This window comes from Neoarius graeffei, chromosome 1 (assembly GCF_027579695.1).
Source record: "Neoarius graeffei isolate fNeoGra1 chromosome 1, fNeoGra1.pri, whole genome shotgun sequence".
In the NCBI taxonomy this organism is placed as follows: domain Eukaryota; kingdom Metazoa; phylum Chordata; class Actinopteri; order Siluriformes; family Ariidae; genus Neoarius; species Neoarius graeffei.
The window spans coordinates 84,724,356-84,751,513 of NC_083569.1; the positions used below are offsets into that span (position 1 = coordinate 84,724,356).

Genomic DNA, 27,158 nt, shown 5'->3' on the forward strand with positions numbered 1-27,158 from the left:
CTGTATAAATCCACATGAGCAGAGGTGAAGTCAGGGAGGCGGAGACAAACTGCACTGTGATCATATGAGGAACCGCCCCTTTATCAACCCCTACAAAGGGAACAAGGAAGGGATTAAAGTCAAAGTGAAAGCAGTTACAGCTCACATCGAGAAGAAACCCTTATTTTCACATTAATTTCTGAAATGAACTGCAGGATTTTCACCGACTCTGAAATATAAACACAGACAATTCTCACTCCCTGAAAAGAGGCGAGTAAAATAAAGGTATGTTCTTCAGTGAATGTTTTATAGTTCAGAGGTTTTGTCAGTGTGTGATTTATCAGGATAAACTGCACATGTTAACAATGTCAGACAGAGACAGAGTCTCTAACACACTGCTGAAACACTGACACTGAAATACAAGCTGATTATAAGTGTTTTTATTGAGTTTAGTTTAAAAACTGTCTTTAATGATCAGTGATCAACCGAGACAACAAAGCTGAAAAACAGGTTTAAAGGTTGCTGTGTTTTATTAACTGCTCAAAACTAAACTGATTCCAGCATGAACACTGAAATACAAGTAAAAATACAATTATACCTTATACTTGATGACCTAAATTCCCAACTGTGTGAGCTGTGCTGAATTTACTGGATGAAAGGTGTGTGTGTGTTAGAAGTCCAGAGGTGATCACTGGGTGAAACATAAACACTTATAGAAACATATCAGTCAGTGAGAATCTGTGAATGATCCAGTTCCTGAGCTGAGAGCTGTGAGAATGATCAGTGAAATCCTGTGTTTATTACAATCTAATGAAGATGAGAATGTTTACGTGTGTTTTATATCACAGTCTAAATGCTTCCAGTGTCATTGCTGAGGTTTAACACTGCAGACAGGCCTGTGGAGTCAAACAGACTAATCAGTAACACCTCATATTGTTACATGTGTGAACTGAATGATGTGATTTCTGACTGAAAAGGTTCGAAACACAGGAGAAAGAAAATGGCTGAATCTTCATCACCAGCAAAAGACAGAAGAAGGAGAAGCAGGGAAGAACCAGGTTCATCATGTAAGTTATACAGCTCATACATGATTGTTTATGTTTATTAAATAGTTATGCAGCAGTAAGTTACTGTTTCTGTCATAACAACTAATTCACAGGGACTTGTACTGCATGGTGGATGAGCTACATAATTTAATGAAGGACTATGAAATTTTGACTGAAATGAAGGGTTATAGAAATGATCTCAGTGAATGGTTTCATTGTTTTTCTGGTGACTTTGTGCCACTTTTCATATCGCACTTGTGTTATAATGCAGGAACATCTTAGAAAGCCATTTATTGATGCTGTATATTGACATTGTGTATCTGTGGAGGATATTTTAGACTTTATGTATTTAAATATGTAACTCATAAAGATATTCAATAATTAGATATGTGGTTAAATGTGACAGTAAATAAATTGTACTGGAGGAGGATTGGGGCAGGAAAAAATGTGACAATGTTTTGTTCTGATTTAAATGTTTATTTATTGAAACAAAAGTGAATGACAAAAAAGTAACATGAAATAAATAAAAATGAGCATCCTCTCTGAAATCTGTCACTTTCATCCATCCTTATTAAAATCTGATGAAACTCCATGTGTAATTAAATAAAATTTCTTTACAAACTAAAAAGACAAAAATAGTAACAAATATATAGAACCTGATCAAGAAATATGCACAGACATTACCTCATAATGTACAATATTCTTTTGTGAATTCTGTTACTGAATAATGTAGGATGGTGTCAGGGTGCAGGCACTTACAGCTGTATGTGCAGGGGAGAGCGGGGAAGCAAACTGGAGACCAAGCCAAATCACAAGATGAGAATCATAGTCGAGAAAACAGGCAGGGGTCGATCAATCAGCACACAGAGCAATACAGACTAGACTAGAGAGTGTGGTGAGAATAACGAGAAACAGGGTCAAGGAAACTAGAAGGCAAATAGAGTAAACAAACAGCTCAGTACACAGGAGTGAAGACTGGACAATACTTCGCGTCTTTGAGGTGTGAGAGAGGGGTTTAGTAGCAGGGATAGTGATTAGTGGAATCACAGACAGGTGTAATTAGAATTCAGGTGACAGAGGGCGCTGTGGATCGTAAGGTTGTAATTATTAGCGTCCATGTTTGTAGTCCGTCTTGAGCTGTCGCTCTTAACGTTATTACTGACAGAAACACCCCACCCCCTGGAGAGCTCCCTCCGGGAGCTAAACACTTCCTGGGGCAGCCTCTCCCCCTTGGTGCAGGCTTGTTGGGTTATTGGGAATGATACTCTTGAGTTAAGAGAGAATCTAAGATGTCCTTGGCTCCCACCCAGCTTCGCTCCTTGGGTCCGTAGCCCTCCCAATCTACCAGGTACTCTAGTTGACCCCTTCTGCATCTAGAGTCGAGGATCTTGTTTACCTGGTAGATGGGCCCTCCTTCAGGGCATAGGGGGAGATATTTTTGGTGGGAATATTTTGGTGAGTGACTTCGTGAAAGAAAAGTATTTTATTGTTGGAGTGTTGCACTGATTCTGTATAAGAGGAATAAAGCACTCAAGCCTGAACAGTTTTATGGAAAAATAATCAGCTCTGGGAGGAAAACAACTTTGTCATTCTTGCTAATGCAGGAGGTTCTGGGTTTTATTTCTGATGTAAGATCTACAGTACACTTGTAAATACCTTTGACTGTAAAATTCAATAAAAGTATTCTACAAAAATGGTTTGACCAAAACATTAAATGACGCGCTGATAAGTGCCTTTAGATGTCAACTGTAAGTGAGTTTAGAATAAAAAGCCTTTTTGGTATCAGTCCAGAAAAACGTGTAGAAATTCTGGTGTGTGATTTTCACACCTACACTACAGATGCCGTGGACTGAATAGAGACAAGGTTGAAACAAATTCCAGTATTTCTACACTATTTATAAAACAAACAATGTGTAACTTTTTTATTATAAACCCTAGTTTCTGGTGACTCCAGCAGTCTCCTGTCTGAAGAGCAGCTGCTGTGTTCGATCTGTCTGGATGTGTTCACTGATCCAGTCACCACTCCATGTGGACACAACTTCTGTAAGAGCTGCCTTACACAGTGCTGGGAGAAGAGTCAACACTGTCACTGTCCATTATGTAAAGAGAAATTCACCAAGAAACCTGAACTGAAGATTAATACAACACTGAGAGAGGTTGCAGATCTCTTCAAGAAGAAACGTGGTCCTGACAAACCTCAGGTTCTGTGTGATGCCTGCACTGGAGAGAAGCTGAAGGCCCTGAAATCCTGTCTGGATTGTTCTGCAAGTTTGTGTAAAACTCATCTAGAGTTTCATAATTATGTGCCCAAACTTAAGAAACACAAATTAATAAACCCTGTGGAGAACCTGGAGGACTACATATGCCAGAAACATGAGAGACTGCTGGAGCTGTTCTGTAGAAATGATCAGATGTGTGTGTGTCAGTTCTGCACTGAGACAGACCACAAGAATCACAACACTGTTCCTATAGAGGAGGAGAGCAGAGAGAGGAAGGTGAGAAACACTGATTAACATCAACTTTAGACATTATTATAGAAAATACAAATTAATTTATCCAGTGGTAGAGCAGACTGGAAATTTCTGAGATCAAATTCCAGGACAAAGGTACAAAAGTATTAAAAATATCAATTATTTATCTTCTGCTCTGTCCTCAGACTCAGCTGGGGAAAACACAGACAGATGTGCAGCAGATGATTCAGGACCGACTGAAGAAGATCCAAGAGATCAAACACTCAGTTGAGCTCAGCAAAGTGTGTGGAAAATAGTTTATGTATTGTTTGCTTGAATCTGTAGAAATGAACAATCTGCAATAAAGATTAGTTCATTATTCAGTGTGATGTAAAGAAAGTGAAAATGTGTTGCTCCTTTAGAGAAGCACAGAGAAAGAGAAAGCAGACAGTGTTGAAGTCTTCACTGCTCTGATTCGCTCCATTGAGAGAAGTCAGGCTGAGCTGCTCGAGGTGATGGAGGAGAAGCAGAGAGCAGCAGAGAGGCAGGCTGAAGGACTCATTAAAGAGCTGGAGCAGGAAATCACTGTGCTAAAGAGGAGAGACACTGAGCTGGAGCAGCTCTCACACACTGAGGAGCATCTCCACCTCCTACAGGTCAGTGTTCCTCTCTCTGCTCACTGGCAATGCAGAACATCACAGAACAACACTCACCATGCTGAGGGATTTCTCCTCTCTCCTGCTCTACTGTAGATTTACTCCTCCATGTGCAGCCCTCCACACACCAAGAACTGGACTGAGATCAGTATTAACACTGATCTGAGTGGGGACGCTGTGAGGACAGCTCTGTCTCAGCTTCAGCAGACTCTGAATGAGAAGTTGACAGAAACAGGTGAGAAATTTTCAGAATGAACTTTTTTTGCGACATAAATCTAAAATGTGTTCGATACAAACCATCTGAAATCTAATGAAAGTGATGTTTTGTTGTAATTATTTTCCACAGAACTGAAGAGGATTCAGCAGTATGCAGGTACAGTGAGGTTTCTGTTTCCTCTCATATTAAAATGTACAGATCATCATTACACCACTGCATCATCAGACTTATTTTCATCTGTAGATCTCTCCAGCTAAAAGGAAGTCTTAAAGTGTCTCTCATTATCCTCCTCACTACACTGTAAAAACGAAAATGTTGAGAAAACTCAAATTATCAAGGAAACATGATGCAATAGATTTTTGAATTGTCTCAACTTTTGACTACTGTCATTGACTTTTACTAGTTTTCAAGTTTAGACAAGAGTTCTGCAGACTTTAATTTTCTTGTTCACATAATTTTGATAATCTTGCGAGGCTAACCATGAAATTCTTGCTTCAATAACATGTATTTCTATCTTCAACAAATACAGAAATTCCTGCTGAATAAACACACAATTCTTGATTCAGTGAGATAGAAATATTGCTTTGTAAATCAATAAAAATGCATGTTGTTGTAATAAGTAAATTAATATTTAACTAAAATGAAGTGCACAAAGCGTTAAGTTAGCCGACACTATGTTTATTCCTCTTGGTAAACATCGTGGTGAACAGGACATGCATACATAAAATAATTGCCTGTCCAAGTGTATCTTGAAGTTGAAAATGAGCGCTAATCACAATGAACTAGACAAGTTTAAAATTGCACAAACACTGAAATTTTAGTAGACATGAAAGTGGAGCAAAGAAAAAAATCCTGAACTTTTGAAAGTCAAACTAAGATGGGGGGGCAACGTCCTCCCAAAAAATTTTAATAACATAATGCAAAACCCTGCATTCTAGTACTTATTTTCACTAAAACAAGTTATAACTTTTAAGCCTTTTTCATGTACATTAACCTCCTAAGGCCCAAGCTGTTGTTTTACATGCATTTTTTATTTCTCTTTGCTATTTGGGCTTATTAGAACCTGATTAGAATAAAAACTAAGCATCATCTTTTGATAAGATGTACTTTTAGAGAAAAAGTATGTCCACATATGTGGATTCTTGTTCCGAATTTCCATAAAGTGCTGTCTACGCATGTGACCGCTAAGCCCAAGGAGGTTTATGATTAACCTGTCAAAAATATCAAATTTAATTCCTCTCGTTAATGAGTAATTTTCAGGAGTGCATTTAGAAAACGCGGTGATTTTCCTGCTACGCACTTCATTATTTTGAAAAAAATCAGACAGTTGAAGGTAAAGTCAGCAAAATCCCAAAACAGTACTGTTAAAAAGTAAAGGTCTGTTAGAGTTTCTAAAGCTTTCAGGTTTCAATGTTGGGGACATTGAGCCTTGTTTATCAATCTTTTAGTAGAGTTGTGCGTTTGCAGAAGCTAAAGTGAACTAAACATTTCCAATTCAGATTTATGCGAGTTGAAGCCAATTGTTTACATTATATTTCATATTGTCTGTAAATTTAAACACACCAATGAATACCAAATTTCTCATGTAAATCAGGGGCGTAGGGTGTGTGTGTGTGTGTGTGTGTGTGTGTCACACACTGACTGGCAGCCGAGTGCATTATGTAACAAAAAATAAATTACCATTGCTAGTTTTAGGTAGCTTAGAAACGGGCTCTTCCATTATTGCTGTTTCTTCCACGTTTTCTTGATGTTGTGTTCTAGAAACGGCACTAAAACTTAGTTTCAAAGCCACAAAATGCAACTTTGATGGAAAAAAATATATAATAAATTGCTTACCTCTCTTCACGTCGAAAGAAGGAGGAAAGTTTTGCTTGTTTTGACATGGCGAATTATTAACACAAGAGGAAATACTTGTAATTCGCAACTAAAAAGACTGCAGCTCCACTGGCAGCTTGAACATGCTTTCTAGTGCGATTGTGTTGCACAGAACGGTGTCAGTCCTGCGTGCGCCTTAGCTCGTGCACCTGAAGGCGCGCTAACGAGCTCCGGCACGCACGCCGTTATCAAAGAACACCTGTGTTTAATCAGTGAACTGTGTTTGGGCTATTTAAGGACTGCGCCCATGCAAGAACGATGCAAAGTATTACGCCGCGTCTAGGAACGCGAAAAAGCCGAAAAATAAATTTCTCCATTCGGGAAACCGGAGATTTTCAACAGTTTTGTCAAATATCCGGATTTCCAGGTAAATCCGGAAGACTTTCATCTATATTTTAGTAACAAACTTGAACAGGCAAAACACTGGTTATGTGCCTCTTACAAATCTTGTAAAATGATCGAGACAAACGCATCCAAAAACATCTTGAATTACGTCGCACAACACGTGCATTTTTCAAATGCGTTTAAAAGGTCTTTGAATCAAAGAATTTAAGAATAAAAAATTATAAAGCTCCACCGCCTCTTGTTAACTGCAGGGCTCGAAATTCTTTTTTTTTTTTTTCCACCAGCCAGCCGGACTAGTTACCTTCCAAAGTAACCAGCCAAACAGAAAATCAACTAGCCAAAATTTGTTCATGCATGAATTTTACTTCTGTCAAAAATAACGCAAAAGAGAGTAGTTACCATTGTTCATGACTAATGTGCATTTATTTCAAGACCCGAGTATTTTGATACTGTTGTTAAATACATAAATGAGAACAACACAGAGCACCATAATATAATATCAACAAATAATAATATATTGGAAAACTTGGCAACTTGGTGTATGAGTATTGAAAACAAATATACTTACTATCATGACTATAGCACCCAAAATATGTCCTACATGCTTTGTAGTGCTGCTGCCTTTCGTGATGACAGGGTTTTTTTTGCACACTTTACAAATTGGCATTTGCTGTTCCATGTCCTCCTCGCGATATCCAAAAAAATGCCAGATGACTGACCCCTTACTAGTTCTTTTAGGAACCAATTCGTCCACTTCCATTTTTAATTTGTCGCTGAAATTGACAGAGCTTACACGGTAGCCTATGGAACACCAGCGATTGCATGAACTGAGTCAGCGCTGTAAACCGAAACTAGAAATTTTCCCGCAAGTTCCTTTCAGCACCTAGATGTCGCCCGGGATTGGTTGGCGAGTGTGTGACGTTATTGGTTTTTTTTTACCCTTAGGCAGCCTCTCACGTTACTGCCTGAGGGACAGGGAGAAAACCACCGGAAAAGCTTTTAAACAAACGCAACAAACACGAAACAAACGCAAGTCGGCAGATGACCATAAAATACTCGATAGTTTACAATATAATAATTTTATGTATCTCACACAGAATTTTCAGAGATATATCGAGTATATTCGATATATTGCACAGCCCTAGTATGAATCTTCGTTTCATATATATTTTTTATTTTCAACTAGCCAGCCAGGCTGGCTAGTGACAGGAATTACCCGCCAAATGACAAATTAAGTCGCCTCGGGCGACCGGACCACCGCGAATTTCGAGCCCTGAACTGACATCCAACAATACCAAAAATGTATATTTCACAGGCAAACTGGAGTTGCATGCTTATAATGACTGCACATGCAAGATAGTGCATCCACCCACGTTTTACTTGAGCACCACCAACAAACATGAACAGTGGAAACACGGTATATGCACCTCTTGTGAACTGGCAGCTGACGTCTCCAAAAGTTTCATGAATCTTTGTTTCAGAGGCAGAGATCTGCATGCTTAAAATGACTAGCTCACAGCAATAGCTTTGTTTTGAGACCCCTTATGTGCTGTGAGCATCGAGAGCCAAGCTAAAAAAAAAAGATAGTCTGAAGTGCTTCAAAGGTATACCTCATCTCCTTTGGATAATCAATGTTCATGGCATACAGAAGGCCAAAGAGGTATGCAAAGGCAGTACTGAGGTCTGGTAGGTCATGGAGCACAATGGCCCCTTCCAACACAATAGCCATGTCTCGCACATTTGGTGAAACGGCAGCATCATTGTCTTCGAGGACAGTGAGGATGGCAACAGACCCACCTCTGAGCACTCGTTCTTCAGGGTCAGTGTCCTGAAGAAAAGTAACAAACATGATTGAGTGTTAAAGAAAACTGAAAGACAAAATGCATTTCTTCTTATTCCAACCTAAATTTTAGTAACATGCTACTGACCCTTGCCATTCAGCTTGTGGAAGTTTAAAAAAAAGCACATTGAATTATCTGTGTAGGAAATGTGCTATATAAATAAACTTGCTATTACTCACCGAACACTTCAAGAAGAATTTAGCGGTGTCATCCCGAACAAAAATAGGCAGGCCCCTCAGTGCTGCTGTCTTTCGGTGAGACACAATGTCCGATGTCTAACAGTACCCAGTGGCCAAAGTGAATTTATAAAAAATGCAAAAGGAAAGAGGGAAAGAAATTCCACTGCAATCCTGCATTTATTTGTACTTTTACAAATCAGAAATACTGTGATCATTTTCTGTTTCAATTCAGAACACCAAAGCAATGACTGGTACCATCAATTTTTGCTGATGCATGTCCATCAAAGCATCTTTTAGCTTTTCTGTCTCTCTGGAATGAAAAAAATATATTCATGCTTTCCTAATAATCCCAGGCAAATATTTCATATTTTCAACAAAGGAAAGAGGCATGGGCGGTCACGTCTTCTTTGGCTACTGAACACAGCAAGTGCTCAAGGTTTGGCAGGTGATAAGCATGACAGGTTATTTTCCCTCAACTTATGAATGCTTTTAGCTTCAGGCGCATCACTTACCTGTTCATCAAGGTTATCAAGGTGGTGTTCCATCTTCTGACCAAAGCCTGCCTTCCCTAGCCTGGTACAGTCTAAGCAGGCGAGGCACATATTTGTCAAGGGATGTAGTGAAAGTCCCCAGGAGGTCTTTGCTGGTGATTCGATTAAATTCTTCAGATATATGAACACAAACAATAAAATAATATAATTAATTGGACAATAATGATTCTGTTAGGGTTTTTTTTCTTAACAGAACATTCCTAGGAAGTTACAATACAATTACTTTATAAAAATGTATATCATTTAGTTTTGGCAAAAAAGTTTCATTAAGTTTCACTGGCACCCGTAAAGACAAATCCTAAGGACTAACAATTAACCTCACTATAACACAATAATAATAATAATAATAATAATAATAATAAACAGGTTCAATTCATATAGTGCCTTTCTCAAAACCCAAGGTCGCTTTACAATTATAGACAGAGAGAAAATAAATAAATAAATAAATAAAAGTCCACCAAATAGGGGTCAGGATGTCATTCCAGTGGTGTAGCAACCACAGTCCCACCAAAAGGCGCACGAAAACAAGTCCCACACTGCCAGCACAGCCACCGTGACGCCGCCAGCAACATGGCTTGAACACCACACCATGGATCCACAAAGCGAGCACAGAAGCACCGCCACGCAGAGCGCTGGTATGTCCTAAACCTATCTGTGAAGATTCTCAATCATCCAGGTCATAGTAAACTGTGGGTGGTAGAAAACGGCAACTGGACTTGCTTGAAGATTCTTGAAAACGTTTCACCTCTCGTCCGAAAGGCTTCCTCAGTTCTGTCTGACTAATAGGGAGTATCAGATATTATCTGATACTCCCTATTAGTCAATCAGATAATATCTGATACTCCCTATTAGTCAGACAGAACTGAGGAAGCCTTTCGGACGAGAGGTGAAACGTTTTCAAGAATCTTCAAGTAAGTCCAGTTGCCGTTCTCTACCACCCACAGTATGTCCTAAACCGCCTGCACAACTGCCATGACGCCACCGAGCAACATCGCTCGGAACATCACGCCAAGCATTAAAGCACAGAGCGCTAGACAACCACAATGTTAAAATGAGCAACAAGCTCACTGCAGTCCATAGCTGGGAGCACAGGCATCACCCACAGCTAACCAAGGCCTGGAGGGAACCAACGTCCAAAACTGGGTCCGGAGCTACACCACAACCGGCGGACAAAACACTCAAATAAACATCAAACTACACAAACGCACAGAAAAAAGAAAAAAAAATTGTTCCAATTTAAAAGTTGAATTAGGGGACATACTCCTTGGGAGGACAAATTCTATTACAAATTGTGGGGCTGATAGTGTAGTGAGTTGGAGTGTGTGGAGTGGCCTGTAGTGGAGTGGTAGGGCAGGGTATAGCAGTTTTTTTTTAGAAAAATCTAGTATGAGGGCGCTCACCATGGCGGGGGGAGATGGTGCAGGGGTGTCCCCGCCGTGCGAAGCCTTTGAAAAATTGATGCTACAATGGGACATTCTGAGGCTATCTGAGAAGGAAATTGTAACAAAATTGTTTGTCAACATTGAAAAAGAAAATAAAACTGTCACAAATGCTTAAATCAAATTCTAATACCTCAATTCAAATTACACAATACTAATTCCTCATGATTCAAATAGAAATTTATAATTCAAATGAATCAAATGTAAAGTATTAAACATTCACCAGAGAAATCTGTTGTTTTCTTATACTAGAATAAGGTAAAGTTAGTTGTTCAAAATGAAAAAAATAATTCCAGAGCAAAATTATTTTCTTTAAAAGGAAACTAAAAAAGTAAACACTCTAAATTTGGAATCCAACCCAAAATCACAAAGTTTGAAACCATGCAAAAAATGTAAGCACGCTAAAAAAATTATTATTATTTTCTTTTTTTTTTTATACACATACACACACACGAACTTTTCCTGGAACTCGGCCTTTTTCTCATTTTGCTTTTCCACTGAACACTCATACCCCTTTTCCACCAAATCAGTTCCAGGGCTGGTTCGGGGCCAGTGCTGGTGCTGGTTCACAACTCGTTCAACTTGCAAGCCAGCTGAGAACCAGTTTGCTTTTCCATAGCTCGGGGTGCTACGCGGAGCCATGTCATTACGCCACTGTATACGTCAGTTACGTCGCTGCGTTTGTATAAATCTTGGCGCGAACATCGTAGCAACAACAACACAGAAAAGAAGCAGCAGCAGCAACAACAACAATAATAATGGATGACTTCGCGGTTGTACAGCTGCTGCTTCTCGCCGCTTAAAAATGGTGACCTTTTGCGATCTTGCTATTGTTGTTGGTCTTAACAACTCCGCCCCCCCGCTGACATAAGCGGTTCTTTCCTCTGGCCCAGCAAAGAGTTGGTGCTAGCCTGGAACCAGTTTTTCTGACCCCAGAGCCAGTTCTTTGTCAGTGGAAACAGAAAACCCGGTTCCAAACTAAGCACTGGCCCCGAACCAGCCCTAGAACTGCTTTGGTGTAAAAGGGGCATCAGTGCCTTCATCAGAGCAAGACAGCTGTCTTTGTTCATCACGGATTCCGCGACGCCGCTGTCACAGTGCTCGGTTGGCGCGTCCTTCAATGAGCTCGACAGCTTCAATGAGCTTCAATTGGCAGCACAGACCGATCCCTCGATTGTTGCGATCTCGCCATCGGAAACATCTTTATCCGCTTTGTGACAGAAAAAAGAAGTCATCTTCTTCTGTCCCGGACAGTCTTTGGCTTTCTTCCATTTCGTGCCGCTGGATGACATCTTTAAATGCCCAAGTGTCAACAAAAACAACTCACGAACTTCTTCTGTCCAAAGCTCCCGTGCCGGTGGGTGAAACGTCATTCAGTCTCGAGAAATCTCTCTCGACAAGTCAGCTGACCTTGTATGTAACCTATGTCAAATCTTGCGAGAGCAGCTGCGACAAGTAAACAACTAAAGAACATGGCGCCTCGGTCTGGAAAAGGCCAATTCGGATCATTTTTGCACCATTTGACGGTGTATCTACTATGATTGGAATGGAGTCATTATAATGTATTTGATGATCAGACACATTGTCACGTGGTGTTGCTGGGATGTTTTCACGGAGAAAAGATCATTTTGAGAAAGACTGCATGTTGTGCAGTAGCATATAAGTGCATGGCCTAAGTGTGACTTGGGGTTCAATCGGCATTTCGGTAAGGGGGCGCACACCAAGAGTAAGAGGTTGCAGCGCCCCTGTTCCCCGGTTTAGACGAAAGCATGGTATAGTATAGCTTGCCAATATAGCTTATAACAGATTGCGCATTTTGTCAGTTATAGACAATGTGGTAAAATCAGACCTACCCAATTACACACACACTGCATTGGGCATTTGAACAATAAAATTAGGAAATAAATGAGCATAATCTTACCTCCTCAAAGGAAAACAGCGCAGGCCATCTCTCCTGGACCTCGGATACCATAGGCTGCCCCTCTACTACCTCTCTCTGCCTAAGGGAAAATGTCAGCTCCAGCTTGTGCTGCATCATTGTCAGGTTCTTTTTCTTCTTCATTTCATCAACCAGAGCAACTCTTCAAGAGTAGAATCATCATGGTGTTGTGGATAATCTGGAACATGGTTGACCTCTCCATGTTTGGGCTTTTTCAGGGTGAACAGGCGGTCATCCTCATCTCCACCTTTTCTTTTCCTGTTCACATCCACCTCATTCCAGCCTGCCTGGTGCAGTTTTGACCTGTAGTTTCCAAGCTTGTACTGGATACTTGTTTTCCATCCTTCATAGCCTGTGATGCTACCTAGTTCCTTAAGAACCAGGGAAGAGGCAACTGATTGAAGTTCATCTTTGTCAGGGTAGCTTTTGATTTCAAAAACTGCCTGTGCAATTTTATCCAAAATGCTCATTTTATTGTCTCTTGTCACGTCAAGGCCCGTCTTTGACTTTTCGTACATCTCCTTACCCTTACACAATTTCAACTCAACATCATATGAGAACTTAGAGATCGGGAACGGAGAGAGACACTCAGCAACATGCCTTAAATTGCTCTGGATAGAGTCTGAGCTAGACCTGAAATGCTCAGAGTGAACACTGGCTGTATCAAGAGCGGAGACTGAACCAATCGAATGGTCACTGGATTGGTTAAGTAGAGATGAATTACAGTCCCGCATAATATGCAGGACTGCACGCTCAGCTGGTAATTCAGACATTGTCAAGTTGCATAATGCACTGCCAAAATCTGGATCCTCAAACTAGAGTGAGAAATCACCTTCAAGTCCAAGTCTCTCTTTCAGTCCATCAATCAGTTCACTGACAGATTCTGGTACAGCAAGCTGTATTCGTCTGGCTTCTTTGGAGAAGACAACCACCCAAAGTAACAAAGTCTGAAAACAAGAGCAAAATAAAGAGCGGGAAATAGTCAGACTTGGTTCAAAAACATTTGACAAGATAAAGCCAAAGTCTTAAGTGATCACAGCCCAGAGTGAGGTCTTCAAATTGCTTTCTTAATCTGAGCAGCAGCCAAAGTATTAATTTTATAATAAAAGCAAAAGAACCTTAACACCACAGTGAAGCTAGTATAAGAAAATGTTTAATATTTTAACCAGTTTTCAAAAGAATACATTAGTTTAATCTCAGATAATTAAGCAATTGCAGATACATGTATATGTATGAAAATATAGATGTTCATGTTTTATAACTGATACAGTTCAGCATGAACTGAGAATGAAACATTTTCCCCCACATGCATGGACAGTTAAATAACTTAAATAAGAAAGAATGTTCTGAGTAACTTAAATGGATTTCAATTTAAGCACAATTTTGAACAATGAAAACAATCCTACAAAATCTTAAAACTTGGACTATTTTTCCTCACATTTCACACATGAAAAGGTTAAATAAGATCTTTGTTGAATCGACCCTTTAGTGTAAACAGCTAGCACAAGGAAACATACCATTCTGAGTTGCTTTAATGGAGATACGATCGATACTTTAGATCGATACTTTAGATCAAGCCGCCCACCGCTAGCGTTTCCATTCCTGCCGCAGCGTCCATTCGGGAGGCACTGGGAAGACTGTGCTCTTCTCCTGGGCCCAAGTCTAACCAACTTCGAAGCCCCTTCACTTTAATCAGCGAGTTTCCCGCATGGCGCTATACACTGGCTTGGATCTGCAGAATTGTAACATTTCTGACTGACAAATTGCCCCGCGTTTGCGTTCACTGTGCGGCTACTGCTAACTGCAGAACCAGGTCATCCCCTCCCCCTCCTCCCAGTGCTCATGGTCATCATTTCCTCCTCAAACAAAACTACACCATAATTCAATTACAACGCATTATAAACACACGCAGTGCATTCCAACACATTAAAGTTAGCATAAAGTCGTGTTTGTGCAAGAATTCTTTTGAGGGTCACTAAGCTTGGCGCGCCGTCTGTTGTAGGGTTGCCACCATTCAGAAATGAAAATAATGGACGCCCACCATGGCTCCTTGGGGCCATGACCACCACGGGCACGACTCCCGTGGGGTGGGGTGCCCACAGCAGTGGTATGTTTTATTTTGTAGGTGTTTTTAGTAAAGGGGTGATCAAGAAAGCAATTACTCATACTTAAAGCTTGAAATGCTTTATTGCCAATTCTGTAAAAGTGTATAATGTACAAGTGGGCAACAATGAACTTTTAAAATATAATCTAAATATATTGAGAACTTAATATCACTGTAAATGTAAGTGCATAACTGTTCTTGGTGTAGGGACTCTCTTTGTGAACCTTGGGGACATTTTTACTTAGAGAGGAAAAAAGGGAACAAAAAACAACAGAAACACAACAAACATGTATGTCTGCTTATTCAAGAATGCAGAAAACAAGAAAGTGCAAAACATTACTCCTTCCCTCAACAGTCCTGAGTTCATCAGGAACTGTTGTGTTTCTCTTGTCTGTGGAGTAGACCAGATTTAAACAGTCAACAGATTTCCCTCACTTCTTTTTCCAAGTGTACTTCTTGTTACTCCTTGCTGCACTGAGTAACTCTTTGTCTTTCAAAGCGCTGTTGTAAAACTCTGAACAGGACTGCTCAAAGTTTAGAGTGATCAGGAGCTCACTCCTTATGAACTCCATGGAGCACCTGTTCCTGCAGTCACTCCATTTGTTGGCCATTCTTGAAAATACCCTTTCCACATATCCAGTGGATGCTGGGATGCTCAAGATGTGGCTGATGACAGACAGCATGTGAGGCAGGTCAGCTACTTGAAAGAGAGCCACCCACCTGCCAGCCACACCTTTGGACTTCCATTCATCCTCAGCATCTTCTTTGAGCCTCTTCAGAATGGGCTTTGCTGTGGAGCATTCATCATAAAGTTCATCCATGTTGACTTTATGGATGAGGTTGAGCTTTGTGGTTACCCTCTCAACATCACTGAAGGTCAAGGTGCCATGGTGCAGAGAAAGAGGTAGACATTTTTAAAAGGCCCGGGTTTTTTGAGCAGCGCCGGTGTGTGTCTGTCCGTCTCTAGGCAACCGTGACAGCGCCACACGCAGTGACGCAGGCAGCCAGGCCCAGATGCACAGAGCGGGACGCAGAGTGGAGGGGTTTGTGTCCTGGGTAGATCCCGCAACGGAGTATTTCCTGTTTTATTTTGTTCATTATTGTTAGATTTAGTGTTGATATGTGTGAGACAGACATGTATTGGACATTTATGAAAATACGGAACAAATCGCGTCCCGTATCGGTTCAATACGGGCATGGGCGTCGCCACCATTGAATGTGAATGGGACATGTCCCCCTCACATTTCATAATTCTTCGTTTGGACCCCCCCACATTTAACATAAAATATTAGTTCACCCAGCGCCGTTTCTGTTGCTTCGTGAAAGAATCCATTCCACTGGATCGATAAGAGAATCCACAGAGCACTGAAAATCCACTCCGGGTTTTCCGGGCGCTCCCTACAACAGCTCACCGCGCGCGAGTGAAGCGAATCTCAGCGCGAGCACAGAAATGTTGGTGCAGCTGCTGGAAAGTGGAGGAGGTGACGTCATCCCCATTGCAACCTCACAATGTCTAGCTTTTGCTAAAACCTTATTCTTTTGTTATCTGCCCTCAAAATTAACCTTAGGACACGTTAAATTAAAATTCAACTAAACAGTGAAATAAGCTTAGCCTAATGGGGTATTCTTGGTTGATGATGAATTGTTTGCAGTATTTGCTCCCCCCCAGACACAATGGACATAAGGACATTCTTTACAAAGAAGCGGAAAGTCAGTCAAAATTTCCCCACAGGACAGGGTTTTTTTTGTCCCAATGGAAATGTCTAGTCAATGTTAGGAGATGTATCAGCTAGCTTACTATCATTTAATTCAAACCCAGTAGGCCTGCCTTACTGTAATGCCAAGAATGAGGTCAAGTCTGCTCTGATGATATTTACTGATTCCCTGTTTGATTTGAAGAACTTGTTTTGTCTGGTCTTTGGCAGTTTTCTGGAAAGTAAGATGGGAAATCAGTGTATGGGGAAGGAATAGTAGAAAGGAAAGTAATGGAGAGAGATGGATGTTATTCCAGGTGGATTGTGAAGGAAAGGGGGATAAAAGTTATGAAGTGGTAGAAATTGTGGTGGCACCAATATAAGGAGTTCTATCTATAAATCTATTTGTTATACTAATCTGTAAATGCTACTGTAGTACCACCATTGCATGTAGGTTGACAAAACTGCACTTGTTCATTGTGTGAAGTTCTCTTTTATGTGTCGTTGCTTGACCCAGTGTAATTTTGTGTTATGAAGACTGCATGATGCCATGCCATTTTTGTTATGAGTATCGCTAAATCGGAAAAAAGTAAAATGCACCCACTAAAGTCACTGTTGGTGGTGAAAAAAATTGCACCTGTTCATTGTGTGAAGTTATTTTTTATGTGTCACCGTTGCTTGACACAGTGTGATTTTGTGTTATGAAGTTTGCATGATGCTATGTCATGCCTGGTCTCATCTCATCTCATCTCATCTCATTATCTCTAGCCACTTTATCCTTCTACAGGGTCGCAGGCAAGCTGGAGCCCATCCCAGCTGACCACGGGCGAAAGGCGGGGTACACCCTGGACAAGTCGCCAGGTCACCACAGGGCTGGCACACAGACACAGACAACCATTCACACTCACATTCACACCTACGCTCAATTTAGAGTCACCAGTTAACCTAACCTGCATGTCTTTGGACTGTGGGGGAAACCGGAGCACCCGGAGGAAACCCACGCGGACACGGGGAGAACATGCAAACTCCACACAGAAAGGCCTTCGCCGGCCCCGGGGCTCGAACCCAGGACCTTCTTGCTGTGAGGCGACAGCGCTAACCACTACACCACCGTGCCGCCCTCATGCCTGTTCATTGTGTGAGATTATGAATATTCTTATTTTTAAACATACAGTTGAGTGTCACTATTGCTTGGCCCAGTGGCATGTTGTGTTACATCTAAAACTAAATAGAAAACACAAAATAAAAAGTAAAATGCACCCATAAAGTCATTGTTGGTGATAAATTGTGTCACATTCATCTCATTATCTTAGGCGTAGCGGTGGGTTTAAAAACAGACTGATGAATATATGGACTAGTTGAATGAGGACTTATTGTTGAGTCTCTAAAATAGTCATTGAATTAAGTGACTTTTGTAGGTAAAATTAGGTGTTTAACAACCTGTTAAAAATACACCAGAATGCAGGAAATGGCATCTAATTAATTACAAATTTTCTGGCGGAGGACCCCCCGCCAGTGTGTCCCCCCCACATTAAAAATGCTTCTGACGCCCCTGAATACGGGACACAAGATTTAATTGCCAAATAAAGGACGATTCCGTATTTTACGGGACGGGTGGCGACCCTAGTCTGTAGCCTCGCTAGCAATGTTAGCTTTGGTGGTCGGACAAAATGAACCCATATTTCGTTTGAAACAGTAAACTGCGCTTCACTGTTAAATCCCTAGTCTAGTAAAACAACACTTACCTGCTTAGCCAAACGTAAACGGTGGCAGTATTTTAAGAAACTCGCATCCACGGTGTCCCACAAGTTGAGTCGGAGTTCAAAATGTCCGACCAGCAAGTGACTCCCACAGCTCATGTGGCCACTACGGAGTTTCCATCAAGGGGCTAAACGGAACCTCTCTCTGCTCAGAAACCGGTGTTTACCTGTTATTAAAATGCGTGTTAAGATATGTAAATGCGACAAATGATCCTCACTACTGGATGATGATTTAATCTTTTTTACCTGCAAACTCACATCACACACTGTGTGTTTCTCTCAGTGGATGTGACTCTGGATCCTGATACAGCTCATCCCGAACTCATCCTGTCTGCTGATGGAAAACAAGTGACAGATGGAGACGAGTGGCAGGAACTCACTGATACACCACAGAGGTTTACTGAGTATGGCTGTGTTGTGGGAAAGCAGAGTTTCTCCTCAGGGAGATTTTATTATGAGGTGCAGGTCAGAGGGAAAACTGCGTGGGATTTAGGAGTTGTGAGAGAGAACATTAACAGGAAGGGGAGCATTACAGCGACTCCTCAGAATGGATTCTGGACTGTGGCACTGTGGAATGAGAATCAGTACTGGGCTTATGCTGATTCCCGTGTCTGCCTCCCACTGAGAGAGAAGGTGGAGACGGTGGGGGTGTTTGTGGATTATGATGAGGGTCTGGTCTCCTTTTATGATGTGAAGTCCAGATCTCATATCTACTCTTTCACTGCTCAGTCTTTCACTGAGAAACTCTATCCATACTTCTGTCCTTGTAATAATGATGGAGGTAAAAATTCAGCCCCACTGATCATCTCTCCTGTATTAAAGACTGAATGAATTTTCAACTCACAAATTTAATCATCTATTAAATGGTGAGAATAAATAGAAATATTTTACATTTTCTGGTTAATTTTAGAAATACATGTTCCCCTTTAAAATGCTGTACAGTGTATTTTAATACCTGGGTTACTTTTTTGCAGAAACAAATAATTTTACTCCTACTGTCTGTTGTTACACATTTTGATTGTGGAACTTTGTCATGACAAATCAAATATTAATAAAGATTATTTACAGTTCACACTGAGTTTTACTGCAGAATTTAATCTGATCAGTAAAATGTATGAAGTTCAGCTGCTGATGTCTGTGTAAATAAAACCAAACAAAACTGTCTCCTTCAAACCTCATCAAACACAGACAAACTTGTATTTTATTTCGAAATAAAAGTGTCAGGGTTTTTCTGTTCTTCAAAATAGAAATGAATGAAGAAATGAATCCTCAATCTGCACTAAATCCTTCCATCTGCTGGTACAAAGGTGAAATGACACGGGCCATTTGGGCTCAAAATACTAAATGAAAAATATGTTAAATGTAGGATGGCAGAGGGAGTCTCATTAATAGCGGAGCTCCAGTGGAGCACCATACCTAAGAAAAAATGGTAAACCCATCGAGTCGATTTTTTTATGGTTGTACCACCAGCAGTGGCATAGTCAGGATTTTTTACATGGGGTGGCCAAAGGGGAACCAAGGATATACCAGGGGTGGCCATATTTCCTGTATTCTGATGTACAGTATCTGGTGGCATATCTGGTGCCTAACTCATGAACAAAACCCATGTGAGCCAAGAGGTCAGAAATCTCATCTCATTATCTCTAGCTGCTTTATCCTGTTGGACAGGGTCGCAGGCAAGCTGGAGCCTATCCCAGCTGACTACGGGCGAAAGGCAGGGTACACCCTGGACAAGTCGCCAGGTCATCACAGGGCTGACCAGGCCCGGCCCTTACCAATTTGACACCCTAGGCAAGATTTTAGGTGGCGCCCCCTCCCCAACACCAGTTAAAGCCAGTGATAGTGTATCTATACTAACAAGAAATGGAATAGCTTTGTCTTAAAACATTCTTTTATTTAAACAAAAAAATTGCACATTCAAAATACTTAATTAAAGGCATTAAATAAAGAAATTGCACATTCAAAATATTTAATACTGAATTAAAGAAACAAATACAAAATATGAACTGAATATATGAAACATAATATAAATGGCTTACATAAAGTATTACATTTACAGTACTCCCAAAAGAAAAAACGTAAACAAGTGTTGTAATTTGTAAATGCAATATAAATAAGGCATTGCACAAAATAAGATATTGAAGAAACCAGTGTGCATGAAAAATACAAGGATTTAAATAAAAATAAAAATATATAAAATTGTGATATTAAAAAGACCTCTAGTGGTGTTTTTTGGTACTGCCTTCAACTTCAACTATTGAAAAACTAAATGTAGAACAGGGGGAAAAAACTGTTGATATGTAACTATATGTGTATATGTTGATATTGAATATAGTACAAGGGAAATAGTAGTTTACTATATGTTATGCTGCTTTCCTATTTTTTTTTCTCAGCACTTTGATGTCTGTCCTGTCTCTGTCCACGTATGGGAGAGTGAAAAACGTAATTTCAGCTGCTTTGTATTTATGCTATTTGTAAAGAGAACACATCCGAGTGCTTGTTTCGTTTCCCTGCAGTCTTGATGCACTGAGATTGTTTCTTGTTTTCAACGCGTTTATTATATTTTCCTCCAGGAAGCTCTTCGCAACATGGTTGCTTGAATGAGCTGCTAAACTGTCATTTTAATGAGAACACAGATCAACAAAGCAACTTTGTTTTATTAAAAAAAAAATGTGCCAGGCACCATTGGAATATCTTGCTGCGAAACGTGTTCGGTGCATAAAAGACCTTTACTTCAGCCCAGACTGCTCAACGACACCGACAGACTGCTCCAAGTGCAGCCATATTCAAAACAAGCAACAGATCTATGTCAGTTATCTACGTTATGCAAAAACACTCTTTAGCCAACAACACTTAGGCTATTACATTGCCAAAACAGAGAATAGCCGCGGATGTGCACTTGCGCGCCCGAAGACACACTATAGACAGGGCGAACCACTGTTGAGCACTTATTGTTTCATGATTAACAACCACCACCACACCCCACCCCACCCTGCCTTTTTTGACAAATCGCACCCTGACTACATGCTTTGCTGTACAATTAAATTATAATGCTGACTCGTTTTCAGAATAGTGGAAGTCATAATTTTTCTCCCCTCGTTTCTGCATCCCTGGATGGACACAGCGCCCTTAGCATTTGCCTATATTGCCTATGCCACGGGCCGGCTCTGAATTACATGCCAACTAAAATGTTTCAAGCATTTTTCTATTTTAATTTTGATAATTATGGCCAACAGCACAAAAAAAATCTCATGAGAGAATATTTAATTTTGAGTCTGAGGGTTTTTTTTAATAAAAAGTAAAAATAAATCTGTCTAGTTCAGTACATGTTCAACAAGCATATATGGGCATACTGATCAGGTGTAATAATCAGACTTTTGACCATATAATGAAGTTAATTAGGTCTGTTATAATGTATTAGCACACAGACTGTAATTTGTCTTAAAGGTGCCCTTCCACCAAAAACGTTTAATAGTGGCTCTTTTTGAAATACCATAGTTCACTCCGAGTTGCATATGCATGCGAAAACGTAATTCTACTCCCATTCCCTGTATCAGCTTATGAAAGAAAATAGTCGGAAAAACGAGCAAATCTGAAAAAGCCCTATGAACTTGCGTCACTTCGAAAATTAGTATTCATGGCCTCGCCCACCTTGGCTTTCGACCGCCCACGGGAAGAAAGTTCGGATTTAAGCATGAGGAGAGATAGCAGAGCCCATCTCGTCAGTAGCTAACGAAGAGGACCTAACAGCAAGTTGAAAACATGTCTGAACAAGTTCGTGCCTGTGTTATTTGTGGCAGTAAGACATCAATGTTGCATTTCTTGCCCAAGATAGAAGAGCTGAAGAAGAAATGGTTGGAATTTATCTTTGGAACACCACCAGCGAAGTATAATGCAACGTTTGTACTGTGCTCTGATCATTTCAACCACAGTGACTTTTCAAACTTCGGTGCCTTCAGTAGTGGTTTTGCTTCGAGGTTGTTTTTAATACCTGGATCTGTGCCGTCAAGATGATCGACCACCAGCTCACAAGCTGTACTGTAAGTAAAACATGAACTTTTTGTTCGAAGGTTTTTGTCACAAAATAGCATGTTCATATTCTCCATGTTAGCATGCATGACATGGTCACAAGCTAGGCAGGGATGAGAGTTTTCCACTTTTTCTGAGTAAAAAACGACCTTTTTATATTATGCCAAATCCATTGAGATTTTTTTTTTTATTAATTTCGGGGGGTTGGGGTATGTTCCTTCATGCTGTTCAAACTTTATAAACTCCAACGATGTTTACACATTATTTGTAAGTCGCCATCTTTAGTCTCGTTTAAATCTCGTTGAATGTGATGTAAAATTCGTGTTATCTACATTGTTATTCATCAAAACATCGATGTCGAGACCATAATAGCCAATCAAAACAGTTTTTACAAAAAGACACCAACATCCGCTTGTTCTGACCCACTGGAGGTAGCGTCACAGTGCTGTTAGCCAATCAGAGGTAACACGTTTACATGTCATGAATATTAATGAGTAAGAGCTGAAATCCTGTCGTTCTCCCGCCACCCGCTCCTCCACCAAACTAGAACAGCCTGAAACAGGAGAACCACAGCATTTTTCACCAAAACCGGCTCACAGGGCATTCATTCATACTAGAGACCACCACACAATTAATGACAAAACGATGCAATGAGACCTTTAAAAGTAACAATTCTACACTTCCTGATGGCTTCTGTATCTTGTTAGTGCTTTGCATAAGTGACACATTTTATATACACTTACTGTATACTGTATGTTTAAATCAATAAATTAAAAACCCAAATCCAGAGTTTTGCATCATTTTATTAAAAATAGTCAGTGTGCATAAAATGTACATCACATCAGGGTAACTGGATTCTGTACAGTCCACACGCCACAGGTCTCCTGATCAAACTGAGGTGTCCAGTGTACGTGTGTGTTAGTGTCCCTGCTCTGTCTGTAGATGTGGAGGGAGACTGAGGCCTTTCTCCTGAGCGTGGCATCTCCAGTGCTCATCATCCGAGTCATGAGTGAGGTAACGGCAACCCAGACGCTGCTCAAACTGACGCAGGTCACACCACAGTTGGAAGTTCTGTAGGCACACATGCACATGAAAACATATTTACAAATTATATTACTGCATCATTTTCACATTTTCTTTCTTTCGTTCTGATTCAGCCCAAGTTTTGTTTTTTCAGCTTTTTAGTTTTCTTGTTGGACTCGTTGTTGGAAGTAGAAGATCCTCCACAAGTGGGTGCTGCTGTATAACTGTGAATCCTGGCAATATTTTATCCTCTTCAATAGACCCCTTTCACATGACATCACCGCGCCGCAAGATTTTGTTAGGCGCCATATTGGAAGACCAAGTACATGCACTCACAATATAAAACAAAGTGCGAGCGAGAGTAAAGTGACACGATGGATGATAATTCTGGTTAAGTGAGTACATTACCAGCTGCAGAAAGGGCACGGTATGTGGAGAAACTGGCTGTGATTGATGGGTTTGACCCATATGATAAGACTCGCGGCAAGGGAGAATGGAAACATAAGGAGGACCTGACACCAATTCTGCCATCTGTTTGCTACCCAGACATTGTAAACTATTTGTTGTTTACACCCAGTGCCTACACTCAGTGTTCGAACTATGCCGATATTTTTGGGGGGCCCCTTTTTTTCCCTTGGGGGTGTGTGTGCTTGCGCTTGTCTCAGAGCGCGGATCTCCAAACACATGAGAAGCCTATCTTACGCACATATCACGCGGACTCCACACCTCCACACACGCATCGCTTCTGAAGTCATAACTCATCAGGGGAAATCGTGTCCGCATTGGCATGTTCAAAAAACAACCTCGCGTCAACAATGATACCACACGCAAGGAAAAAAAAAACAAACAAACAAAAAAAAACAGTCAGGCTACTCAACAACCAACCTGGCAGCAGCGAGCAAGCCCCAAACCATCCTAAATTATTATTATTATTAAATTGTAGAAGTCTGGGAGGCTTGCTCCTCATACAGTTATCAACTTGGGGCCAGTTTAGCATGTTTTAAATCTGAATTTCTTGCGTTTGCTTACCTCAAAGTGTCCGCAGATCATGCACAGACTTATCCATTATATCCACAGTTTTTTGCCAAGTCTCACACAGGTTTCTTTCAAGTCTACTGTTGGGCCAATAAATCATAAATAAAACAGCTCAGATTTGTTTAAGTCGTTTGCCACTCCACTTTATTCTCATGGGTTCACATACCGCTGCCGTTATTATCCCCTTATCACGAGTTTGTTGGTCTTCCAAAATGGTGCAGGGTCTGTTTACTTCCGGTTTCGGGTGACGTCAGTGAAAGGGGTCTATAGTCTTCTCTCTGTCGTTTTGGCTTTTATCAGCACAAAATCAAGCATTGCACATGGATTGAAAGCACAACACACTGTTTTATAAGTGTGAGGGATTTTAAGGGTTAAAACACTTTACCCTGATTAACTAGAATCACAATCATCTTGTGCCATGGTACTCATAGTGTGATCCCTGAAGCAGAGCCAGATGATCTGTGATTTGTTTTAATATTAGTATAATTCGGTACAGCTGAGGTCTGTAAATTTTTTTTCTCTTTTTTACAGGATCCAAAAAGTTAAACAACTCCTGATCTTGTGCATCACATAAAAATATGTGCGGATGTATAGGATTTTAGGATTTACTATCATCAGCTTGCCTCGCCTCCACCCCCCATACTGAGACCAGGATTAAAAGGTAATTTTACCTGGAGCCAGGGGTGTCCCATAGCTTTCCCCACACTGAACCTGCGGCGCACCACCACCTGCAGCAGGTTATTAATCAAACTCACCGCTGTGAGAAAAAAGCAGAGAAAATCAGTCATCAGTAAAAGTCAAGTTGATTAATCACAGATTCATCAAAGATTTCAGCATCAATTTAATCAAGCCAGATGTACATTCAGGTTTCTAGAACAGTCTGAGTTTTATGTCTCACCCTCGAGAGAAATGAGGGCCCACAGATGACGTGGGTACATGAAGGCAGCGTTAGTGATCTGCTGGTGAATGTCTTCATCCTCGTTGAAGGGAAACGTGCCGCTCAGGCTGACATACAGGATCACCCCTACAGCCCACATGTCCAGGGAGCGGTGATAGCCATGGCTGCTGATCACCTCGGGGGCAAGATACGCCGGCGTACCCACCACCGAGCGCCGGAAAGACTTCTCACCGATGATCCGCGCAAAACCAAAGTCACACAGTTTCACCTGAAACACAGACAGTGTGGATATGTTTCAGCTTCTACTGCAAATGTCTGGGGCTTATTTAAATGTAGATATTGATACACTCACTGTGCAAATCATCCTATATCATATAGTAGTACAATAGTAAAAAAGAAAACATCATTTAAATAGACAGGTTCAAAATCCTGTTCCTTGATGACTTCATCCAGTCTACAATCCTACTCTATTACAACTCATAAAACGTTTGAGCCAATAAATCTGTGCTAATACAAGTAAACCGTACAGGGAGATTAGGAGCATGGACAGAATCTGATCTCTGCTCGGACATGTTTGGGGAAAGCAGGCACTGGACAAAGCGAGTCAAGAGACACACCTGAGGAAAAGGATCTGGTGAGGCAAGCAGCACGTTTTCAGGTTTAAGGTCACAGTGAGCGATGTGTCTCATGTGCAGGTAGCGCAGAGCCTCCAAAATCTACAGAAACGCCCAGACACACCCAGATATCAACATCTGACATCCAATAGCAAACAAGCATCGTCATGTTGTGGCAAAATATGTAAGGAATAGAACACCTGAGGGTGCGCAGTTACAGGAAAACAAGTACCATACAGTGTCTTGCAAAAGTATTCTCCCTTGGTGTTTGGCCTGTTTTGTCACATTACAAGCTGGAATTAAAATGGATTTTATGGAAGGTTAGCACCATTTGATTTACACAACATGCCTACAACTTTAAAAGTGAAAATTGTTGTTTTATTGTGACACAAACAATAAAGATGAAAAAACAAAACTGGAGTGTGCATAGGTATTCACCCCCTTTTATATGGTATGAAACCCCTAAATAAGAGCTGTAAAGTTCTTGAATTAAACATTAAGACAAAGGAAATTCTGTAAATGAATATTTCTTTACTTCACTCTCTCGAACACACTACACATTATGTTATCCATAGATATACATAGAAGACTAGATGCCTCACCGCGTATTCCAGAACGTCCGCACAGGGCGGCCATCTTACCACAGGCAAGCTTTTCCACAGAATTTGCGGTACACTGAGGTAAGACCATTGAGATGCTTAAATGTTTATACTCTTATCTCACTGAAATTTTGATGTATATACAAATGGTTTGATTTCTTAAAACATTATTAATGTGGTTGTAATTCTGGGTGCTTGAACATGCTAAAATCGTACCTTTTCTCTTCAAAAACGACTTACTGCAGCTTTTAGTCAAAGTTGTGTTTCATGCTAGGCTAGCTCGTAGCACCAAGTAATTTTACATGGAAGGTCATGAGATAATATTTTCAATAACTGAAGTTGCACTTGCACATGGTTTTCATTTTCGGGTTGGTTAATTGAAAACACTGGTTGTGTCCCTATTTTTTAAGCTTAGACTCCACCACATTGCCAAGATGACAACCCTTTCCTTCCAGAACAACAGCATGAGACAGAAGCACAACAAAGCAGTACTGTTTAAAGGGCATTAGCCAAATATACAGTATAAAAATTTAAGGGGTATGAAGACTTACGCAAGCACAGCCCAGCACTCACATTATGATTTACAGGAAATCAAAGTACTGACTTTGATGACAAGATGATGTGTGTGTGTGTGTGTGTGTGTGTTTTAATTGTAGATGTTTATATCAGTATGTTTAGTTTTATTTTAACTGCACAAATATGTCAAATTTTTTTTTGACATAGTCAAATGAAATTTCAATCTTCTGTGCTAACATATATTGACTGACATGATAATCAGCTTTGAATGTTCTTTTTGTAAATGTAAAGATATATTTTTATCCTTGGAAGTATAACCACATGTGATTAATTAAATGCTTTTTTTGTCACAAACTACCGTGAGTTGCT

The 27,158-nt window shown here is 40.5% G+C and overlaps 2 protein-coding genes across 2 annotated transcripts in view; one reads left to right on the forward strand and one right to left on the reverse strand.

Annotated features, from left to right (window-relative positions):
• The first annotated feature begins 104 nt into the window (after positions 1–104).
• Positions 105–19,107, forward strand: LOC132900262 (zinc finger protein RFP-like). Its single transcript, XM_060942289.1, has 8 exons — positions 105–264; positions 957–1,046; positions 2,964–3,520; positions 3,682–3,777; positions 3,898–4,131; positions 4,228–4,366; positions 4,478–4,504; positions 18,359–19,107. Exons 2-8 carry the CDS (start codon positions 980–982, stop codon positions 18,904–18,906), a joined length of 1,668 nt encoding a protein of 555 aa, XP_060798272.1. The 5' UTR covers positions 105–264; positions 957–979; the 3' UTR covers positions 18,907–19,107.
• A 2,285-nt stretch (positions 19,108–21,392) lies between these two features.
• LOC132885354 (serine/threonine-protein kinase D1-like) overlaps positions 21,393–27,158 on the reverse strand; it is a 168,045-nt gene continuing 162,279 nt past the window's right edge. The window contains exons 2-5 of the mRNA XM_060919967.1: positions 25,678–25,776; positions 25,061–25,328; positions 24,834–24,919; positions 21,393–23,175 (exon numbers count right to left, since the gene is read on the reverse strand). Of these exons, the coding sequence (XP_060775950.1) occupies positions 23,023–23,175; positions 24,834–24,919; positions 25,061–25,328; positions 25,678–25,776 (606 nt within the window). The 3' untranslated portion in view covers positions 21,393–23,022. The remainder of the gene's footprint in view (positions 23,176–24,833; positions 24,920–25,060; positions 25,329–25,677; positions 25,777–27,158) is intronic.